This window comes from Oncorhynchus masou, chromosome 25, assembly GCF_036934945.1.
Source record: "Oncorhynchus masou masou isolate Uvic2021 chromosome 25, UVic_Omas_1.1, whole genome shotgun sequence".
Lineage (NCBI taxonomy): Eukaryota > Metazoa > Chordata > Actinopteri > Salmoniformes > Salmonidae > Oncorhynchus > Oncorhynchus masou.
In genome coordinates this window covers 22673602-22696373 of record NC_088236.1, presented here as the reverse complement: position 1 = coordinate 22696373, position 22772 = coordinate 22673602, and the positions used below count along the sequence as shown (strand labels likewise).

Here is a 22772-nt window from a genome sequence, read left to right as displayed (position 1 = left end):
AATGTTCTCTCTCCTTTGAGCTGCAACCCTCGTCGTTTCCCACCGACCGGTCTAAGATCGCATATATCATTACCCTGCTGTCGGAAAAAGCCCTGGCCTGGGCTACTGCTGTGTGGGATGCCCATAGTTCCTGCTGTGCCAGCTACTCTGCCTTTGCTGAGGAATTCAAACGAGTGTTTCAAGGCCCAAGCAGTGGTTCTGACTCAGCCAAACAGCTCCTGACTCTCCATCAAGGTTGGCGCAGCGTGACGGACTATGCCATCCAGTTCCGCACGGTGGCAGCAGCGAGTGGCTGGAACAACGAGGCGCTCACGGTGTGCTTTCTGAAGGGCCTTTCCGACACTATCCAAGATAAACTGGCCACTCGGGAACCACCGGACAATCTCGAGTCCCTGATCAAGTTGGCCTCACGCATTGACCAGCGTCTGAGAGAGAGAGAACTCAACCGTAGACCTCTAGCCCCTATCAGTCCCAGCTCCGAGTCCCCACCTTTATCATCGCTGGCTCCACCGGAACCCATGCAGATTGGACGCATCTCCCAGGCTGAGAGAGACCGCCGGATGAGGGAGCGACGCTGTCTATATTGCGGCAAACCGGGCCATTTCCGTTCCACGTGTCCCGGGCTCCAGGGAAACGCTCTGTCCCGTACAGACCGGGGGAACTGTAACGGGAAACATAACCTCCTCCCATCCGTCCAACTCCCGTCTGCTCATTCCAGTCACCCTCTCCTGGGACAACCACAAGCTTCACCTTCAAGCCTTGGTAGACTCTGGAGCCGCAGGTAACTTCATGGATGGTGTCTGGGCGAAGGAGAATGGCGTTCCTCTGAACCTCTGGGTGAACCCATGAGGGTTACTACATTGGATGGAAGCCCTTTGGGATCTGGACTTGTCACTCATGTCACTACCTCCTTGAGACTTTCAGTTTCACAACACCAGGAATTGATTAACTTTCATTTGATCTCCTGTTCCGAGTTCCCTCTCGTCCTTGGATACCCCTGGCTTCACAGCCATAACCCTCACATCGACTGGTCTGTGGGCACTATCAAGCAGTGGGGTCCTACGTGCCAAGCTACTTGTATTTTCCAGAATTCCCCGAGTTCTACTCCCGAGTCTTTAGAATCCATCGACCTGACCCGAGTTCCCGAGTGTTACCATGACCTCAAACTGGTGTTTAGCAAACAGAGGGCCACCATGCTACCACCCCATAGATCTTACGATTGCCCCATCGACCTGTTTCCGGGCACTTGCCCCCAGGGGTCGGATCTTTTCCCTATCTCCACCCGAACGAGCTGCTATGGATACCTACATCAAGGACTCTCTGGAAGCAGGCCTCATGCGTCCATCTACCTCCCCGGCGGGAGCAGGGTTTTTCTTTGTGGCCAAGAAAGATGGTGGATTACGTCCTTGCATCGACTACCGGGGACTCAATGACATAACCGTCCGTAACCGTTACCCGCTACCCCTTATGGCCACAGCCTTCGAGCTGCTCCAGGAAGCAGTTGTTTTCACTAAGCTTGACCTGCGGAACGCATACCATCTTGTGCGGATCAGACCTGGTGACGAGTGGAAGACCGCTTTCAACACGCCTACTGGTCACTATGAATACTTGGTGATGCCCTTCGGCCTGACCAACGCCCCAGCGGTGTTCCAAGCGCTCATAAACGATGTGCTTAGGGATATGCTTAACATATTTGTGTTCGTTTACTTGGATGACATCCTCATCTTTTCGAGCTCCCTTCAAGAACACACTAAGCATGTCAGACAAGTACTCAAACGCCTCCTGGACAGCCATCTGTACGTTAAGCCGGAAAAATGTGAATTCCATTCATCCCGAGTACAATTCCTGGGATTTGTAGTGGAACCCGGTCGAGTCCAAATGGACCCTAGGAAGGTAGGGGCGGTAGCGGATTGGCCCACCCCCAAATCCGTTAAGGATGTTCAGCGTTTCCTGGGCTTCACAAACTTTTACCGCAAGTTCATCAAGAACTTCAGTTTGGTGGCAGCTCCTCTCTCAGCTTTAACCAAAGGTGGCAATGCAAGGTTTGTGTGGGGAAGAGAAGCTGAGACGGCCTTCCAAGGACTCAAGCAGCGCGTCCTCTCTGCTCCCATCCTGATACTACCGACTACGGATGAACCATTTGTGGTGGAGGTAGACGCATCAGAGGTTGGTGTTGGAGCTGTCCTGTCTCAGAGGGTGAAGACAAGAAGCTTCATCCGTGCGCTTTCTTCTCACACCGGCTTACCCCGACTGAGAGGAACTACGATGTGGGGGATCGTGAACTCCTAGCGGTTAAGATGGCATTGAAGGAATGGAGACACTGGCTCGAGGGGGCTTCTCACCCGTTTCAAGTGCTTACGGACCACAAAAATCTGGAGTATATCCAGCAGGCGAAGCGATTGAACTCTAGACAAGCTAGATGGTCTCTTTTCTTCAATCGATTCCAGTTTATCCTCACCTATCGGCCAGGGTCGAAGAATCTCAAACCGGATGCCCTGTCCCGAGTCTACGCTCCTGCCATTCGAGATGACACGGACATGCCTGTCCTTCCTGCTGCTAAGATTGTGGCTCCGATCTCGTGGCAAGTTGAGGATACCGTGAGACGTGCTCAAGCTAGCAAACCGGACCCTAAAGGAGGCCCTGCCAATCGGTTGTTTGTCCCCAAGGCAGTGAGGACTCAGGTCCTTCTGTGGGGGCACTCCTCTCGCCTCACCTGTCATCCGGGCGTAGGTCGCACCTTGGAGTTCATCCAGCGTAAGTTCTGGTGGCCTACCATAAGAGAAGACGTTGCCACTTTCGTCAATGCCTGCCCCGTGTGCTGCCAGGGTAAATCTTCTCACCTCCGCCCTCAAGGACTCCTTCATCCTTTACCTGTTCCCCACAGACCCTGGTCCCATATCTCATTGGACTTTATTACTGGACTTCCTCCATCCCATGGCAATACTACTATCCTAGTCATAATCGACAGGTTTTCAAAGGCGGCCAGGGTCGTCCCTCTGACTAAGTTACCTTCTGCCAAGGAAACGGCTGAGTTGGTAATTAATCATGTGTTCCGAGTCTTCGGCATTCCTCAAGATGTGGTTTCTGACAGAGGTCCCCAGTTCGCCTCAAGGTTTTGGAAGGCCTTCTGCCAACTCATGGGGGCTTCTGCCAGTCTATCTTCAGGGTACCATCCGGAGTCCAACGGCCAAACAGAGAGGATGAATCAAGAGCTGGAAACCACCCTCCGATGTATGACTCGTGACAACCCGTCCACATGGTCATCCTTTATTGTTTGGGCCGAATACGCGCACAACACCTTGCGCTCCTCCTCCACTGGTATGTCCCCGCACGAGTGTCAGTTTGGCTATGCTCCTCCATTGTTCCCGGACCAGGAGGCAGAAGTCAGAGTGCCTTCAGCCTTGAGGTTCGTCAGACGCTGTCGGCTTATGTGGAGGAAGACCCGTCTTAATCTTATGCGTTCCTCACAGAGGTATCAACAACAAGCCAACAGACGTCGCCGTCCCGGGCCTACCCTGCGCCCCGGCCAGAGAGTCTGGCTTTCCACAAGAGACTTACCTCTACGGGTGGAGTCTTGCAAGCTGTCCCAAAAATACATCGGTCCCTTCAAGGTTGCCAGGAGAGTTAACCCAGTTTCTTATCGCCTACACTTACCCAGATCCCTTAAGATTAATCCCACATTTCATGTGTCATTGTTAAAACCTGTTGTTTTTTCTCCCCTTGTCCCGGCAGACAGACCTCCCCCTCCGCCTCGTGTCATTGGAGGCCAGCCGGCTTATACCGTCCACCGGATACTGGATTCCCGCCGGGTGCAGCGGTCCTGGCAGTATCTGGTGGACTGGGAAGGCTACGGTCCTGAGGAGCGCTCCTGGGTTCCTGCCAAAGACATCCTGGACCCTGACCTCATTCGTCAGTTCAGGGTCCTCCACCCTGAGAGAGCTGGTAGGAACGTCAGGAGCCGTTCCTAGGGGGGGATTCTGTCAGGATTTGGCCAGGGTTGTTCCGGGTTTTGGTCAGTAGATGTCCCCATTGTGCTTTTTGTCCCTATGTTTTTCCCTTGATCCCCATTATTATTTGCACCTGTGTCTCGTTTCCCCTGATTGTATTTAAACCCTTTGTTTCCCTCAGTTCTGTGCTCTGTGTTTGTATGTTAGCACCCTGCCCTAGTGTTCTGTGTGCTCTTGTCGATTCCGGGTGAAGTTCTTGTGGTATTCTGTTTTTTGTTTTTTTTTATTTTTGGTGAGTTTCTTTTGAGGTCTTTTTGTGTTTTTCCTTCCACCTTTTGGATTTGCCATTTTTTGTATTTTAGGATTTTTTCTTTATTAAATTACACCGTCTTAAGTACTGCTGTGTCTGCCTCATCTTCTGGGTTCTGCTGTCTATTCGTGGCTCAGTTGGTTAAGTGACTGTTTCTCACTCCGGAGACCCAGGTTCGAAACCGGGTCCTGACAACACTGGGAGATGAATTTACCTTTCAGTTAGACAATAACCTAAAACACAAATCTATGCTGGAGTTGCTTACCAAGAGAGTGAGTGGTCTAGTTACAGTTTTGATTTAAAAGTACTTGAAAATCTATGGCAAGAACTGAAAAGGGTTGTCAAGCAATGATCAACAACCAATTTAACAGCGCTTGAAGAATTTTTTAAATAACAATTGACAAAACAGGTGTGGAAATCTCTTAAACTTACCCAGAAACACTCCCTGACAAAGGTGCTTCTACAAAGTATTGACTCGGTGGTGAACATTTATGTAAATGAGATATTTCTGTATATCATTTTCAAACATTTCTAAAAACATGTTTGCACTTTGTCATTATGGTATTGTGTGTAGATGGGTGAGAAAGAAAAAAGATTTAATCAATTTTGAATTCAGGCTGTAACATAACAAAATGTGGTATAAGTCAGGGGTATGAATACTTTCTGAAGGCACTGCACATATGTGTATCATGTACCATGTGCTCTGTAATGCATTATAAAACGCTTAGAATGAATTATGTGTTGTGACTAACTATAAGTGGTAATAACATCTTATGGTGCTTTCACAGAAAATGGCAGGATGGAAGGACTGTCTGTGAAGAACAGATGTTGTTTCACTTGTTTTTTCTTGTTGAATATAGAGGAGAAGATGTGTACAGCACATGAAGGTGTAGTGGAATATCTCTATGTAGTCTACTATATGTATGGTCACTCTGACTGAGAAGTCTGAGTGGGAGGAGGGATGGCTGTGCCCAGATAAAAATAACCTCCCACCACAAGACAGGGGAACAGAGGAAAACCCCTCCCCTATATCTCCCTGTCTTTCTCTTTATCTCTCCCCCTCTCTCTCTATTGGTCTATTCTCTTCTCTCTCTTTCTCCCCTGCTCTCTCCTTCTCTTTCCCCTCTCATTCCCTCTTTCCTTCCCTCTTTCCTTCCTTCTCTCTCTCTCTCTCTCTCTCTCTCTCTCTCTCTCTCTCTCTCTCTCTCTCTCTCTCTCTCTTTCTCTCTCTCTCTTTCTCTCTCTCTTACTTGCTCTTTCTTTCTCGCTTTCTTTCTTTCACTCTCTCTCTCTCCTCCCTCTTTCTTACCATCCCAGGCCTGACCATATGCTTTAGTTGCTAGAGCTAGACCTCTATGAAAACAGCACCGTCACAATGTGTGATCAGTTTACAGCGTGCCCCACACTGGGCATGTTTTTCTACAATTAAATATAATTGGAGCTTTAAAAATAGACCGTTTTTTATGGTCATCCACATGCTTTTTTTAACGGATTTGTGCTGTCCCCAAAACCAAGGCCAGTTCTGTTCAGGCAGGGAAGGGTTGACGTGGAACTAACCAAACGGTTTCATATTTTTATTTGTAGTGCTTCCCTTTTCTCTTTTTTCCTCCTGAATATAGGCCTGCGCCCTCTAGCAAACACATAACTGAAAAGGTAGATGATCGTGGAGTGCATTTGTCTCATATATTTTCCATTCATAGACAGTAATGAACAGAGATTTGTGGGCAAACAACTACTAAACAGGTGTTCATTCCTTGTTCTCTACTGTAATCCAACATTCATAGAGCTGCTGAGCACCCTCCCTCTCTCCCAGAAGCTGAGTAGTGGATGTGCTGTGTGTGCGTGTGTGAGTGTGAGTGTGTGTGCATACTTGGCAGGGGAGTGTATAGGTAATATGCAGCAGGGGAGTGTATAGGGAATAAGCAGCAGGGGAGTGTATAGGGAATAGCTGGCAGGGGAGTGTATAGGGAATAAGCAGCAGGGGAGTGTATAGGGAATAAGCAGCAGGGGAGTGTATAGGGAATAGCTGGCAGGGGAGTGTATAGGGAATAGCTGGCAGGGGAGTGTATAGGGAATAAGCAGCAGGGGAGTGTATAGGGAATAAGCAGCAGGGGAGTGTATAGGTAATACGCAGCAGGGGAGTGTATAGGGAATAAGCAGCAGGGGAGTGTATAGGGAATAAGCAGCAGGGGAGTGTATAGGGAATAAGCAGCAGGGGAGTGTATAGGGAATAGCTGGCAGGGGAGTGTATAGGGAATAAGCAGCAGAGGAGTGTATAGGGAATAAGCAGCAGAGGAGTGTATAGGGAATAAGCAGCAGGGGAGTGTATAGGGAATAAGCAGCAGGGGAGTGTATCGGGAATAAGCAGCAGTGGAGTGTATAGGGAATAGGTAGCAGGGGAGTGTATAGGGAATAAGCAGCAGGGGAGTGTATAGGGAATAGGTAGCAGGGGCGTGTATAGGGAATAGGTAGCAGGGGAGTGTATAGGGACTAGGTAGCAGGGGAGTGTATAGGGAATAGATAGCAGGGGAGTGTATAGGGACTAGGTAGCAGGGGAGTGTATAGTGACTAGGTAGCAGGGGAGTGTATAGGGAATAGGTAGCAGGGGAGTGTATAGGGAATAGGTAGCAGGGGAGTGTATAGGGAATAGGTAGCAGGGGCGTGAGGGCCAGCATTCAGAATGCCACATGAAAGTGTCAGGATTTGGCCAGGGTTGTTCCGGGTTTTGGTCACTAGATGCCCCCATTGTGCTTTTTGACCTTATGTTTTTTCCCTTGTTCCCCATTATTATTTGCACCTGTGCCTCGTTTTCCCTGATTGTATTTAAACCCTTAGTTTCCCTCAGTTCTGTGCTCTGTGTTTGTATGTTAGCACCCAGCCCTAGTGTTCTGTGTATTCTTGTCGATTCCGTTGGATGCTCTTGTGGAATTCTGTTTTTGTTCTTGAGTATCTCTTGAGGCTTTTTTGTGCTATTCCTACCACCTTTTGGATTTGCCATTTTTTTTGTATTGAAGGACTTCTCCTTTTTTACTTTATTAAATACACCGTCTTAAGTACTGCTGTGTCTGCCTCATCTTCTGGGTTCTGCTGACTATTCGTGGCTCAGTTGGTTAAGTGACTGTTTCTCACTCTGGAGACCCAGGTTCGTAACCGGGTCCTGACAGAAAGGACCAACCACCGAATGCTGTATAAAGGATTCATTTAGCTGCAGTTCTCCTGCACCCCAATACAGCACTTAATGGAAACACAGAACCCCCACCCCCACTCCCCACACACACACACCACCACCCATTTCAGACAGGATTTATTTTATACGATTCCCCTGTGTGGTAGGATGGGGAGAGGAGAGAGTGAGGGCACAGGCAGAGACTTGGAGTGGCACTTGAGTTGATTCGTGGCCCAGAAAAGGGTTCAGCTCTTTTTAAAATTGGTGAGGAAAGAGTGATGTGTGTGTGTGTGTGTGTGTGTGTGTGTGTGTGTGTGTGTGTGTGTGTGTGTGTGTGTGTGTGTGTGTGTGGATACACACACACACACTGCTGTCGATTGGTGCTGCTTGTGGGCTGGCCACTCTGCTGAGATCTAGGTAGGGGCCAGCTGTTCCATATGGGTCTGTTCCTACTGAACTCTCGAGACACTCATTCACACATTCTCTCTAGACACATCCACACTCATACACACGTTCTCTCGAGACACATCCTCACTCATACACACATTCTCTCTAGACACATCCTCACTCATACACACATTCTCTCTAGACACATCGACACTCATACACACATTCTCTCTGGACACATCCACACTCATACACACATTCTCTCTGGACACAGTCACAGACACACTCATGCACACATTCTCTCTGGACACAGCCACAGACACAATCATTCACCAGAGTTTCCATTTAGAAAATGTGACACCGGACAACATGACAGGGAAGATTTTAATTTACTGGCCATTTCAGAAATGTAGCAGATCCATTTGCATTGGGTGTGTACACCATTAGGGCATAGGTGTCAAACTCATTCCAGGAAGGTCTGAGTGTCTGTGGGTTTTTGTTCCACCCTTGTACTTGATTGATGAATTAAGGTCACTGATTAGTAAGGAACTACCTGGTTGTCTAGGTCTTAATTGAAAGGAAAAAACAAAAACCCGCAGACACATGGTGTAACGATCGTCTTCGGGAGAAAGAAAAGAGGACCAAAGCGCAGCGTGGTAAGTGTTCATCATTTTAATTAAAGAACACTGAACACTGAATCAATACAAAAATAACAAAATGAACGAACGAAACGAAACAGTCCTGTCTGGTGACATACACATGCAACACAAAGACAGAAAATAAACACCCACAAAACCCAGGTGGAAAAAAGCTACCTAAGTATGATTCTCAATCAGAGACAACTAACGACATCTGCCTCTGATTGAGAACCATACTAGGCTGAACACAAAAACCAACATAGAAAAACAAACAGACTGCCCACCCCAACTCACGCCCTGACCATACTAAAACAAAGACAAAACAAAGAAACTAAGGTCAGAACGTGACACATGGCCCTCCGTGGAATGAGTTTGACACCCCTGCATTAGGGTGTCCACCCACGGTGCTCATAATGATGGCCTCCCGGGTGGTGCCACCAGAGACTCTGGGTTCGCGCCCAGGCTCTGTTGTAACTGGCCGCGACCGGGAGGTCCGTGGGGCGACGCACAATTGGCCTAGCGTCGTCCGGGTTAGGGAGGGCTTGGCCGGTAAGGGATATCCTTGTCTCATTGTGCACCATTGACTCCTTTGGCGGGCCGGGCGCAGTGCACGCTAACCAAGGTTGCCAGGTGTTTCCTCTGACACATTGGTGCGGCTGGCTTCCGGGTTGGATGATCTTGACATACTATGCAACTCCTGTAATGAAGCAGCCAATGAAACGTGGCTTTCATAGATTTGCCAAAATGCAGTTATTTGCCAAAATGCAGTTTGCGGGAAAAAAACACACCTGATGTGAGTGGTATATGACAGAAAAGAACATCTCTGTTAGAAACTCAGAAAGAGGGTGAATCTACAGATGCAAAAACTAGGATGGGTTGCTGATATTACTAGGATTGTGCTTTTGACTTCTGGACAACAAAAGAAAGTTGATATGAAAACCAACAGAACGGGAGAGAAATGGCATGAAAACCACATAGGTGGTGTGCGTGCCAAAAGGCCTAGTTGATTATTGAGTTGGGCTGTCAGTGAAAAGCATGTCAAATATGTATAAAAATAAGGTGTCTTGAGTATAATTAAAAATGTTGAGACAAGATAAAGGGGAGGGGTGTGTGGCCAAGATTTGTTTCATTGTGTGAATTGTTTGCCCTTTGGTTATTTATATCAATTCGCCATTACATATGTCTCCAGTAGTAAATGTACCGTTAATCCCCATAATTTGGTTACATTCATTTATGTTAATGCATTGTATTACTAATTAGGCCTACAGTCATTTACCGTTCTCATTCTCTGAGTGGAAACTTGTTTGCAGAGTCACAACCTGCTACACTTGTGAGAAATACGTTTTGGTGCTCCATGTGAGCAATGAGCATGTGTCTGGTTTCTCTGCCTTGTTAATGTTGAGGGAGCGTGTGCACCTGAGCATAGAAATAGTCTAACTGGCCTGCAGCACATTTAGGAGAGTGCCCATTTGGGAATGTCTGATTTCTGATTGACTTAACTCACCACGTACACCACTAATAAGCTGAGCTTCTCATTCATTCTTTCTTCACCTCACATAGTTAGTCACCAAAGTCTTTTTTTTGAACATCCATTGTGAATTATGGCCTAGTAGTTCCTCACAGCAGGCCTATTTAAAAAAAATCTTTCCAACAATCTCCCCCTCAATAATCACCAAGCCTCGGTGTGAAAGATCAAAATATCATCATCTGATAATCCCACATATCCAGTGGAAACATCATAAAAACCTGAACACTTTTCCCTTATGTAGAAACAGCAGTCTGTGGAAACTCTGAGGGCCCAGAATAGTTGATACAATATTGCAAGTTCGCTAGAGAGAGCTTCAGACCAGATCCAGTTGATTGATTTGATACAATATTGCATAGCTCAAATCAAGACAGATAAAAAGGCAGGCAGACAGGATGAGTAGAGAGATTAATGTGATTGAAAGAACTAGCATTTTCATCAATAGATTTTCTACTGTTTTTATTTTGTCGGCTTTATGTATTTTTACTTAGTTTACAATGGAAGGTAAAGGCCAACGGCTGCATTGGCCATCTCGCTGTATCTGTCATTTAGCCGCCAATGATCACAGTGTATCAACGTGTGGCATACACACTATATGGCAGAGGCTGGTGATCTCGCATTAGATGCATTTTAAGTTTTATATTTTATAATTTTAATTAACCACGTGACAATGGTTTTGAGAAATGAAAATGTTATTATTGAAATTAAACTGTTCCATGAAAATGTGCATATGAAAATCATAACTCGTATAATAAATTGTTTGCTCCCCCAAACTTGAAACTCACGCACCTCCTATGAAGTCTTTATAAAATAATTGCCTCCATGTTTCCATGGTAGGATTCTCAAGTAAAGGTAAGACATGCCTCATACTATGAAGTAAAACATTCAGGTTTCAAACAATTAAGTATGTTTTCGAAATGCATACTGCCTCCAGCTCACATTGTAAAGTGGTGGTGACGCGCTGATAGCCTGCCTACTGTTGTTTTTTCTGCTGGCCCAGTCAATTTGGTCAGAAACAATTGTATTTATCGGCTTTTCATTTTTTTTTATTGGACAAAAGCCGCCAATTACTGGCTAACAGAAACCCTGTCATACACACATTCTCTCTAGACACATCCACAGACACACTCATACACACAGCCCGATCAACATATATGTGGCCTCTGCCTGTCGTACCTTAACTCTCCTGCCACCTGCCGTGGCCGCCTCCTCTACTATCTCATGGACTGTCCGTCATCTCTGCTGATCAATTAGGCTGTGATTTATTTGAACAACAAGGCTAAAGGCTTTATTTTATTTTATTAGGATCCCCATTAGTCGAAGCCAATGGTGACAGATAGTCTTACTGGGGTCTGACACATAAAGAAAAATACAAAATACTTTACAATTGACATGAATTTAAAAACATTAACATGTAGTGTGTGTGCATCTATCAGTTACACACAAAGTAGGTCACATGCCAGTACATACACACAAAAAGTAGGTCACATGTCAGTACATACACACAACAAGTAGGTCACATGTCAGTACATACACACAACAAGTAGGTCACATGTCAGTACATACACACAACAAGTAGGTCACATGTCAGTACATACACACGACAAGTAGGTCACATGTCAGTACATACACACGACAAGTAGATCACATGTCAGTACATACACGCAACAAGTAGGTCACATGTCAGTACATACACACAACAAGTAGGTCACATGTCAGTACATACACACACCAAGTAGGTCACATGTCAGTACATACACACACCAAGTAGGTCACATGTCAGTACATACACACACCAAGTAGGTCACATGTCAGTACATACACACAACAAGTAGGTCACTTGGAGGAGAGGTGTTGTGCCGTGAGGTTGCTTTATTTATGTGACAGCAGTAGGAGAGTTACAGCCTAGCCCACAGTATGGCTAATATGTATGTGCCTTCCTTCTCCCTTTCTTTCCCTCTCCCTTTCTCTCTCTCTCCCTCTTTCCCTACTCTGTCTCCCTCCCTCCCTCTCCCAGGCTATAATCTGTGATTAATGGCAGGGGGGAGGATGGGGTGTAATGGCAGCTCTAAGTGAATGGGCCTGTTAGAGCAGCATGGCTGCAGCAGCCAGTGCCCAAGAAATGGGATTAGCCGCCCAGGGTCCTGGGATGGAGACTGGGAGGGAAGCAAACTTAATAAAGGGGGTCCAGCCCTGGTCCACCTCACACCTCCCAGCTCTCCCTGGCCCTCTCCCTGGCCTGGCCTGCCTCTGATTGGCTTTCAGTCCCATCCCTTACCTTGGGATTTGATTAGCGAGAGGGAGGGAGGAGTGTCCATCCACAAGGCAGCAGGTTCTTGGGGACTGGGGAGATGGGGAAAGAAAGTATGATGTGAAAGAACCGGCAGACTTTAGAAATGGCACTGTGTTGGAGGTAATCTGGCCCAGATGAAGTGTGAGAGGGAATGAGAGAGAGATCCCTACAAACCCTGCTCGCTGCATAACCACTGTCTGTGAAGCATGGAGACTGTCTGTCACTCCCCCAGTCAGCGTTCAGTCATGTATAGACTAACTGTACTGTGACTGTGAGCTATGGCCACTATTTGTGATTTATTAAAGCTACGCCACAAAGAAATGCATTCTCCTCTGCTCACTGTAGGATGTGAAGGATGTCACTGTCACAAACAGTATTTTATCCTTTAATGGTTGGTTCTGAAGGGCTTGGAATGACAGCCATATCAGCAGGCTGGTCAATGTAATATACAGTAATAATGGGCTGTCATTGGACTGTGGACCCAGGCAACGTCACAAATATCACCCTATTCCCTATATAGTGCAGTACGTTTGCACAATATAGAGAATAGTGTAGTGCACCTAATTGGGAATAGGGTTCCATTTGGGACGCTGCCTCACTCCAAATTTATTTTGTCAGTGGATGGTTCCGGAAATTAAAGGAGAAAGAAAACCCTGTACCACAGCAGATTATAGGTCCCAGTCTTCTTGGTAAATCTCATATTTCTCAAGACACAGGTTTAATTTGTTTTCCCATTTTGCTGGGATTTGTAAATGTTTACTTCACTTAAGCTTCTCCTAGCATAGCTGCAAAACAAATGCCAAAGTGTATAAATCATAATCATAAAATCATTCTGATTGGCTGGGCCTGGCTTCCCAGTGGGTGGGCCTATGCCCTCCCAGGTCCACCCATGGCTGTGCCCCTGCCCAGATGTGAAATAGATTAGGGCCTAATGAAAGTATTTCAACTGATTAATTTCCTTACATGAACTGTAACTGAGTAAAATCTTTGAAATGGTTGCATGTTGCGTTTATATTTTTGTTCAGTATATATTGCCCACAGTATGTCTCTCTCTCTCTATCTCTCTTTTAATTTCATGTAAATAAATGTACAGTAGCAGTTGATTGCATTGTGCCTAATGCTGATGAATGTACTTCCAAAGATTGTGGATTGTTCCAGTAAGGGCTGTAGACTATCGTTGGCTGCTGTTGGCTGCTGTTGGCTGCTGTAGACTATCGTTGGCTGCTGTTGGCTGCTGTAGACTATCGTTGGCTGATGTTGGCTGCTGTAGACTATCGTTGGCTGCTGTTGGCTGCTGTAGACTATCGTTGGCTGCTGTTGGCTGCTGTTGGCTGCTGTAGACTATTGTTGGCTGCTGTTGGCTGCTGTAGACTATCGTTGGCTGCTGTTGGCTGCTGTAGACTATCGTTGGCTGCTGTTGGCTGCTGTCGACTATCGTTGGCTGCTGTTGGCTGCTGTTGGCTGCTGTTGGCTGCTGTAGACTATCGTTGGCTGCTGTTGGCTGCTGTAGACCATCGTTGGCTGCTGTTGGCTGCTGTAGACTATCGTTGGCTGCTGTTGGCTGCTGTTGGCTGCTGTAGACTATCGTTGGCTGCTGTTGGCTGCTGTAGACTATCGTTGGCTGCTGTTGGCTGCTGTAGACTATCGTTGGCTGCTGTTGGCTGCTGTAGACTATCGTTGGCTGCTGTTGGCTGCTGTTGACCACCTGCTTGCTGTCACTAATTATCCATAGATCCTATAGTTGATGAAACACTCTGCCTGCTAACGTTGACTTCCAGTGATGGAGGGCTGTTAACTATCATTGGCTACTTTTGGTGTGTTTACCGCTGGTTGTCAGAGCCAATGGGGTGATGCTAATGGGCCAGTGTTGGAGGTAATCAACCCAGCAGCCTCCCAGGCAGCCCAGTCTCCTGTTGTTCATGCATGAGTGCCACAGTAACACGCCACTGACTTTTTTGTAAAAGTCAAATGAACCTCTAGCAATACATGGCTGTTCCCTTAGCGACACAGAGTTCAGTTCTGCCTATCAGGCAAGCTATAGTCCATGTTACCAGAGTGCCTCATGGCCTTGCAGTGTTTAGGTAATGGAGTATGGAGGCCATTTTCAGTTGTAAGTACTTTACAGATGTACTTTTTGTTGTTGGAGGGAGGTAGTGGTATTATCAAACCACAAGTTAACCCCTCGAGAGGGACAAAGGTATTTTTAGATGTTATAGTGTGCAGTAAGCATGATCTGACAGCGGAAATATTGACCGTGTGGAAACTGTGTTGCTTGTGTGTGTATAGAATATTTAGCTAAACGGTATAGCTTCTAGCTGTTATTGTTGTCTGAGTAAGAAATAATCCCAGTGCCGAAGGAGCCCATACTTTCTGACCCCAGAATTAACCATTTTCTTACTATTCCTCCCCCACTAGGCCTTGTCCGGGGGAGGAGGGGAACTTCAATGAAGATAGTCAAAATAAAGACCCTGTGTGTGTAGAGGACTGTATGTGAACTTTGAAGTCATTCTATAATATTTTGTTTTCCACAAACCGAAAGGTCTTGCCCCGATACATCCTTTTGTTATGAAATCCCTACTGATTTTCTCTTTATTGCAATTGTTGCCAGGCTCCATGCCTGCTGTATTTATAAACCTCTCCTCATCGTGTGTGTTTCCTCCCCTCCCTCCCTCTCTCTGAGATTACAGAAAACGCAGGCACAATGATTGAATTATAATCAGTGAGACACAGCAGTCACTGTGTGAGCAAAAACAGGACTTTGTTCTCACTGTGTTTTGTATGTTACTAGTAACTTGTTTCATTTTGCATGAATGGTTGTTCACTCAGATGTGAAAGTTATCAAAGAATGACAGTTCTTCCTTTCTCCATTTCTCTTTCCTCCACATCCTTTCCCTCCATCCTCTCCTTTCCTCTCTCCCTCTCCCTCTCCAAATCACCCCCTCCCTCCCTCCCTCCTCCACTCCACAGGGACCCTGTGGAACCTGTCTTCCTTTGAGCCCCTGAAGATGGTGATTATAAACCACGGACTGCAGACTTTGACCAACGAGGTCATCATCCCCCACTCAGGCTGGGAGCATGAGCCCAACGAGGACTCCAAACCTCGTGATGCAGAGTGGTCCACCGTCTTCAAGAACACATCAGGATGTCTGAGGTAATAGCTTGCTTGAGGCCTACTACACACACACTCGCCTCTTAAAGGTACTTCCACCATAGTGAAGCAGATGAAAGATGGTTAAAGTAACACATCAGCAGGCCCATGGTACAATGCATATGGACAAACCAGGCCACCACTCTCACTCCAGCACTTCACCTAAAGAGGCTATTCTCTGAATGAGAGAGGGAGTTAAAAGACATTTTCCACCAGTGCATCTGATAATGAACAGATAGAAATCGATGTTCTCCTATGCTGCTTTGGCCATTAGCAGTGCTATTAACAGACCCCTGTACAGACAGCCTCAGGTTCCTTAGAGGCCATCCTAGCAACCTGATGCTTGATTAGGACTTCCAGGGCCACAAGGGCTTATCGCCATGGTTACCTCTCCCATAATGACATTAGCCATTTTAAATCCACGTCCCTTTCTGAGATAAAAGGTTGTAAGGGGTTGGGTTGGGACGATTTCGTCCGGAAGAAATTAGTGTGCAGATTTACAAGAATTCTCACAGGTTGGTGAGAAAGTCCTGTTTTCCTCCTCAATTTATTCAAGGCTAGATGACATAATGCACAGCATCTAGTAGATAGCAACATTCTCCTCAATGTATTCCTGCTGTGGATTATTGTGTCCATAAACCTTTTCTCAATCGGAACACGTTATCAAACTGTTAGAGTTAATCAGGAGACAAAAGTTAGCTAGTCCAGTCTCTAGCTACTGTCACTCAAGACTACTGCCCTCATCTATTCAGCTGGCTTACTGACTGACCTTAGTTGACCTTTTAGTGGAAGTGTTAAAACAGGAAGCCAGTGTTTGAGCCTGTGTGAGCCCCCCCCCCCCCCCCACAGACAGGAGATAACAAACAGTGAGTCTGGTCTGGTTGTCTGAGTTAAGCCAATAGTCCTTCAGGAGATAAGGTGGGATTGTTTGTCTAGAGCTGCGTTCTATCCCCACCAGTAAACTAGCCACGGCTGCTGTGTCCAACCTCAACTGGCTCCCGCTGAGGAAGTCTCCAATATGTTGTAACACATGGGAATCCAGGAATTATGCTTGTGGATGGCTCTCTAGTGCTATGGGGTCCTTTAGTGTTTCTAATAAAGAATTAGTAGCTACAAATTCCTTATATTGGCTATGACTTCTCTACCAGTGTCCATTTTGCCAAGTGGACTTTAAAAAACTTCAGACAACTTACTAGTATTTTTTCCCTCTTTCTCTCATCTCCTGTCGTGACTTGGGCCCTGTATTTTGGCAGTGTACCACCCTAGTGAAGCATATCAAGATATCCTCTGTACCAGCTATACTGTATGTTGCCCCAGCCCCATCATGGCCAACCCACAGTCCCTAATCCACTGCAGCTCAGCTCAGCTCAGCAGTCAGTGCAGTCTGTTGGTCAGGATCCAAGTCAACGCTTTCTTCCAACCCCCTGCTGTTTTGATCAAATGTAACCCATTCCAGATTAACCCATTCTTCTGTTTTGGTTCTCTCTCTCTCTCTCTCTCTCTCTCTCTCTCTCTCTCTCTCTCTCTCTCTCTCTCTCTACCTCTCTCTACCTCTCTCTCTCTCTCTCTCTCTACCTCTCTCTCTACCTCTCTCTCTCTCTCTCTATCTCTCTCTCTCTCTCTCTCTCTACCTCTCTCTCTACCTCTCTCTCTACCTCTCTCTCTCTCTCTCTCTCTCTCTACTTCTCTCTCTCTCTACCTCTCTCTACCTGCTGTCGAGTACATCTCCATGGCAACTGTAACCAATGACACTCTCTGTTGCCTAGTAAGCTGGCCAGAGGCAGAAGCAAATTTGTGTGGAGATCTGCTGATGTATGGGAGATTGTGTGTACTCATGCCTTGACAGAACTGCACATTTGCTGCTTAGGTCACTATAACCTCTATATGCTTTTTAGCATATTATTTACTTTTGTGAGGAAGTCTCTTTTGACAAAAGCGTCTGCTAAATGGCCTATAGAGTGGGAATCATAAGTAGATTCAATTGTGATTGTTTGTTATTGATCTACACAAAATATGTCATAATGTAAACGTGAAAATACAATTCTACACATTTTTACAAATTTACTAAAATATGGTCATAAGTATTCACCTCCTTTGTTTAAGAAAGCCTAAATTAGTTCAGGAATAAAAGTTTGCTTAACAAATCACATAATAAGTTACCAGGACTTACTATATGTGAAATAATAGGGGTTGACATGATTTTTGAACGACTACCCCTTCATCTGTCCCCTATAAATACAACATCTATTCAAGTATTGAATTTCAATCACAGATTCAACTACAAAGACCAGGGAACTTTTTGAATGCCTCAAAAAGGAGGGCAGTGATTGGTAGATCGGTGACAATAACAAATCAGACATTGAATGTCTCTTTAAGGATGGTCAGGTTAATAATTGTGCTGTGGATGATGTATTAAACCACACAGACACATTGAAGATACAGTCGTCCTTCTTAACTGATCTGCAGGACAGGAAGGAAACTGCTTAGGGATGTCATCATGAGGCCATTGGTGATATTAAAACAATCCAGTGGCTATGATGGGAGAAAACTGAGGATGGATCAACAATGTTGTAGTGACTCCACAATAATGACCTAAATGACAGAGCAAAAAGAAGAATACAAATATACAGAATAAAAATATTCCGAAACTTACATTCTGTATGCAACAAGGTACTAAAGTAATACTTCAAAAGAAAACACAGCAAAGGAATACACTTTTTGGCCTAAAAGCAAAGCCTTATGTTTGGGGCAAATCCAACTATACATCACTGAGTAAATACCTCCTTATTTTCAAGCATGGTGGTGGCTGCATCATGGTATAGGTATACTTGACATTAGGCAAAGACTGGGGAGTTTTTCAGGATAAAAAGTGATGGAGCTAAGCACATGCAAAACCCTAAAGGAAAACCTGCTTCACCTTTACACCAGACACTGGGAGAGGAATTAACCTTTCAGCAGGAAAACAATAACCTACAACACAAGGCCAAATATACATTGGAGCTGCTTACCAAGGAGATAGTGAATGTCCCTGAGTGGCCAAGTTACAGTTTTGACTGAAATCTGCTTGAAAATCTATGGCAATAATTGAACATATCTGGTTTTTAAAATATTGCACAATTCAAGCGTTACAAAGCTCTTAGAGACTTACCCAGAAAGACTCACAGCTGTAATCACTGCCAAAGGTGATTATAACATGTAGTGGGGGTGAATACTTATTTAATCAAGGTGTTTTATTTTTTATTAATCTTAAAAAATATATACTTTTTCTTCCACATTGACATTAGAGTATTTTGTATAGATCATTGAAAAAAATGTAATTTGAATCTCTCTCTGAAACACAATAAAACGTGAAGAAATCCAAGGGGGGTGAATACTATATTTTTATATATATTATGACCTTGTGATGAGGGACATGATGGTGCCCGAGGTCAGGACATTTCACCAGTCTCCACCAGGGAGGCTGTCTCTCTCTGACCCACTCCCAGAGGACAGTCTATTGGGTCAGAGGACAGTCTATTGTCACTTTATGGCCACATGCCACCATGACTAACCCCTGGGACCGGGCAGTTGATATACGGGCCACCCAATGGACACACAGAATGGACCCTCAGACACACACACTCTCTCACACACCCTCACACACATTCTCTCTCACACACACCCTCACACATAAAGATTGACATTGAAACACACACACACATGCACAAATTGACACCCACAATATATGTGCTTTCTAGAAAAAGCAACAATAAAATGCCTGCCAATAAAAAACGCATATCCCACTTTGTATGTCGGCCCAAACATACACCTACTGTAAGCGCACACAAACAACCACACACACAACTCTTCCTTCAAATCAATCCCTGTTGGATGCACCTTGGTGGTCGTTATGGGTGGAAGTGATTTCTCTGGGCCAAAACGGATGTTTTATGACTTGGGAATAGAGGCCCAGATGGTCTGTGCTGTTTGCTTCTCTACCATAGATTAGTTTTAATTAGGCCAAAGTGTGTAATGGCCCAGGCTCTACCTGAGATAAATGGAGTCTGCCCCAGAGACTGTGTGTGTGTGTGTGTGTGTGTGTCATGCTGGCAGGGCGCAAGGCTTTGACTGCCCCCCTCAACCCCTCCACATTGGTGGCAGGCATCCTCCTCCAGGACTTGCTGGGTGGTTGGTAATGTGATTATATGGCACAGAAAGGAAACATTCTTAAATGAAGTCCCCAGCGAGCCTGGCAGCTCCTGCTATCTATCCACAACTAAACTCTCTGAAAAGGCCTATACAGAGCCTCGTTGTAGGTTGTATTCACTCAAACTACACTGAACAAAAATATAAACCAACATGTAAAGTGTTCATCCCATGTTTCATGAGCTGAAATAAAAGATCCCAGAAATGTTTCATATGCACAAAAAAATATATTTCTCTCAAACTTGTTTACGGCCCTGTTAGTAAGCATTTCTCCTTTGCCAAGATAATCCATCCACCTGACAGGTGTGGCATATGAAGAAGCTGATTAAACAACATAATCATTACATAGGTGCGCCTTGTGCTGTGGACAATAAAAGGCGTCTCTAAAATGTGCAGTTTTGTCACACAACACAATGTCACAGATGTCTCAAATTTTGAGGGGGCGTTCATTGGCATACTGACTGCAGGAATGTTCACCAGAACTGTTGCCAGATAATTTAATATTAATTTCTCTAACATATGCCGCCTCCAATGTCGTTTTAGAGAAATTGGCAGTACATCCAACCAGCCTCACAACCAAAGTCCACTTGTATGGCGTCGTGTGGGCGAGTGGTTTGCTGACATCAACGAGTGCGCCATGGTGGTGGTGGGGTGATGGTATGGGCAGGCATAATCTATGGACAACTAACAGAAAGCATTTTATCGATGGCAATTTGAATGCATAGATACCGTGACGAGATCCTGAGGCCCATTGTCATGCCATTCATCTGCCGCCATCACCTCATGTTTCAGCATGATAATGCATGGCCCCATGTCGCAAGAATTTGTAGACAATTCCTGGAAGCTGAAAATGTCCCAGTTCTTCCATGGGCTGCATACTTGCCAGACATGTCACACATTGAGCGTGTTTGGGATGCTCTCGATCGACGTGTTCCAGTTCCCGACAATTTCCAGAAACTTCGGACAGCCATTGAAGAGGAATTAAGATGACGCCGACAGAGATGGCCGCTTCGCTTCGAGTCCTTAGTACACTATGCAGTATATTGTGTTTTACATTGTTAGCCCAGAAAATCTTAAGCGTTATTACATACAGCTGGGAAGAACTATTGGATATAAGAGCGATGTCAACTTACTAACATTACGACCAGGAATACGAGGATTACGACTTTCCCGAAGCGGATCCTTTGTTCGGACCACCACCCAAGACAGTGGATCTAATCCTAGAAGCCGACCCAAAACAACATTGCCGCAGAAGAGGCAGACGGAGCGGCCTCCTGGTCAGGCTCCGTAGGCGTACACTGCCCACCACTTCTGAGTATACTACACGCCAATGTCCAGTCTCTTGACAACAAGGTAGACTAAATTAGAGCAAGGGTTGCCTTCCAGAGAGACATCAGAGATTGTAACATTCTCTGTTTCACGGAAACATTACTCTCTCGGGATACGTTGTCGGAGTCGGTTCAGCAAACCAGGGTTCTTCATGCGACAGAGATAAAAACCTCTCTGGGCAGAAGAAGGGACGGGGGTGTATGCTTCATGATTAATGACTCATGGTGTAATCCCAACAACATACAGGAACTCAAATCCTTTTTCTCAGCGAACCTAGAATTTTTTACAATCAAATGCCGGCCATATTATCTCCCAAGATAATTATTGTCAGTTATCATCATGGCTGTGTGTAAACCCCCTCAAGCAGACACCACGACAGCCCCGAAGGAACTTCACTGAACTCTATGTAAACTGGAAACCATATATACTGAGGCTGCATTTATTGTAGCTGTGGATTTAAAAAAAGCAAATTTGCACAGGCAATACACTCGATCACTGCTACTCTAACTTCCGTGATGCATACAAGGCCCTCCCTCGCCCTCCCTTCGGCAAATCTGACCATGACTCCATCTTGCTCCTACCGTCTTATAGACAGAAACTCAAACAGGATATACCTGTGACTAAAACCATTCAACGCTGGTCTGACCAATCGGAATCCACGCTTCAAGATTGTTTTGATCACGCAGACTGGGAAATGTTCAGAGCAGCCTCAGCGAATAACATCGATCTATACGCTGATTTGTTAACCTGTTGAAACTCTAGGGGCGCAATTTCATTTTTGGATGAAAAACGTTCCCGTTTTAAACAAGATATTTTGTCACAAAAAGATGCTCGACTATGCATATAATTGATAGCTTTCGAAAGAAAACACTCTGACGTGTCCAGAACTGCAAAGATATTTTCTGTGCGTGCCCTAGAACGTGAGCTTCAGGCAAAACCAAGATGAGACGGCATCCAGGAAATGAGCATGATTTTTGAGGCTCTGTTTTCCATTGTCTCCTTATATGGCTGTGAATGCGAGAGGAGTAAGTCTGCCCTTTCTGTCGTTTCCCCAAGGTGTCTGCAGCATTGTGACGTATTTGTAGGCATATCATTGGAAGATTGACCATAAGAGACCACATTTACCACGTGTCCGCCCGGTGTCCTGCGCCGAAATTGGTGCGCAAAAGTCAGCTGCAAGTATTTTTCCACAGAATTCAGAGGAGAATGCAGGCTTCCACGAATGATATATCAATGAAGAGATATGTGAAAAAACACCTTGAGGATTGATTCCAAACAACGTTTGCCATGTTTCGGTCGATATTATGGAGTTAATTCGGAAAAAGTTTGACGTTGTAGGTGACTGAATTTTCGGTTCGTTTCGGTAGCCAAATGTGATGTACAAAACGGAACGATTTCTCCTACACACAGACGCTTTCAGGAAAAACTGCGCATTTGGTATGTAACTGAGAGTCTCCTCATTGAAAACATCCGAAGCTCTTCAAAGGTAAATGATTTTATTTATTTGGTTATCTGGTTTTTGTGAAAATGTTGCGTGCTAAATGCTACTCAAAATGCTAAGCTAGCTTAGCATACTCTTACACAAATTAGTCAATTGCCATGGTTCAAAAGCATATTTTGAAAATCTGAGATGACAGTGTTGTTAAGAAAAGGCTAAGCTTGAGAGCAGGCGCATTATTTTCATTTTATTTGCGATTTTCAGAAATCGTTAACGTTGCGTTATGCTAATGAGCCTGAGGCTTTAGTCACGATCCCGGATCCGGGATGGGGAGTTTCAACAGGTTAAGTGAGTTTATAAGGAAGTGCATAGAAGATGTTGTACCCACTGTGACTATTAAAACCTA

The 22772-nt window shown here is 45.3% G+C and overlaps 1 protein-coding gene across 13 annotated transcripts in view; it reads left to right on the top strand.

The window, feature by feature from the left end:
- Nucleotides 1-22772, top strand: part of LOC135513920 (splicing regulator ARVCF-like) — a 411972-nt gene that overhangs the window by 338131 nt on the left and 51069 nt on the right. For all 13 annotated transcript variants that reach the window (XM_064936936.1, XM_064936940.1, XM_064936939.1 and 10 more), the window contains one exon: nucleotides 15234-15417. In XM_064936936.1, the coding sequence (XP_064793008.1) occupies nucleotides 15234-15417 (184 nt within the window). The remainder of the gene's footprint in view (nucleotides 1-15233; nucleotides 15418-22772) is intronic.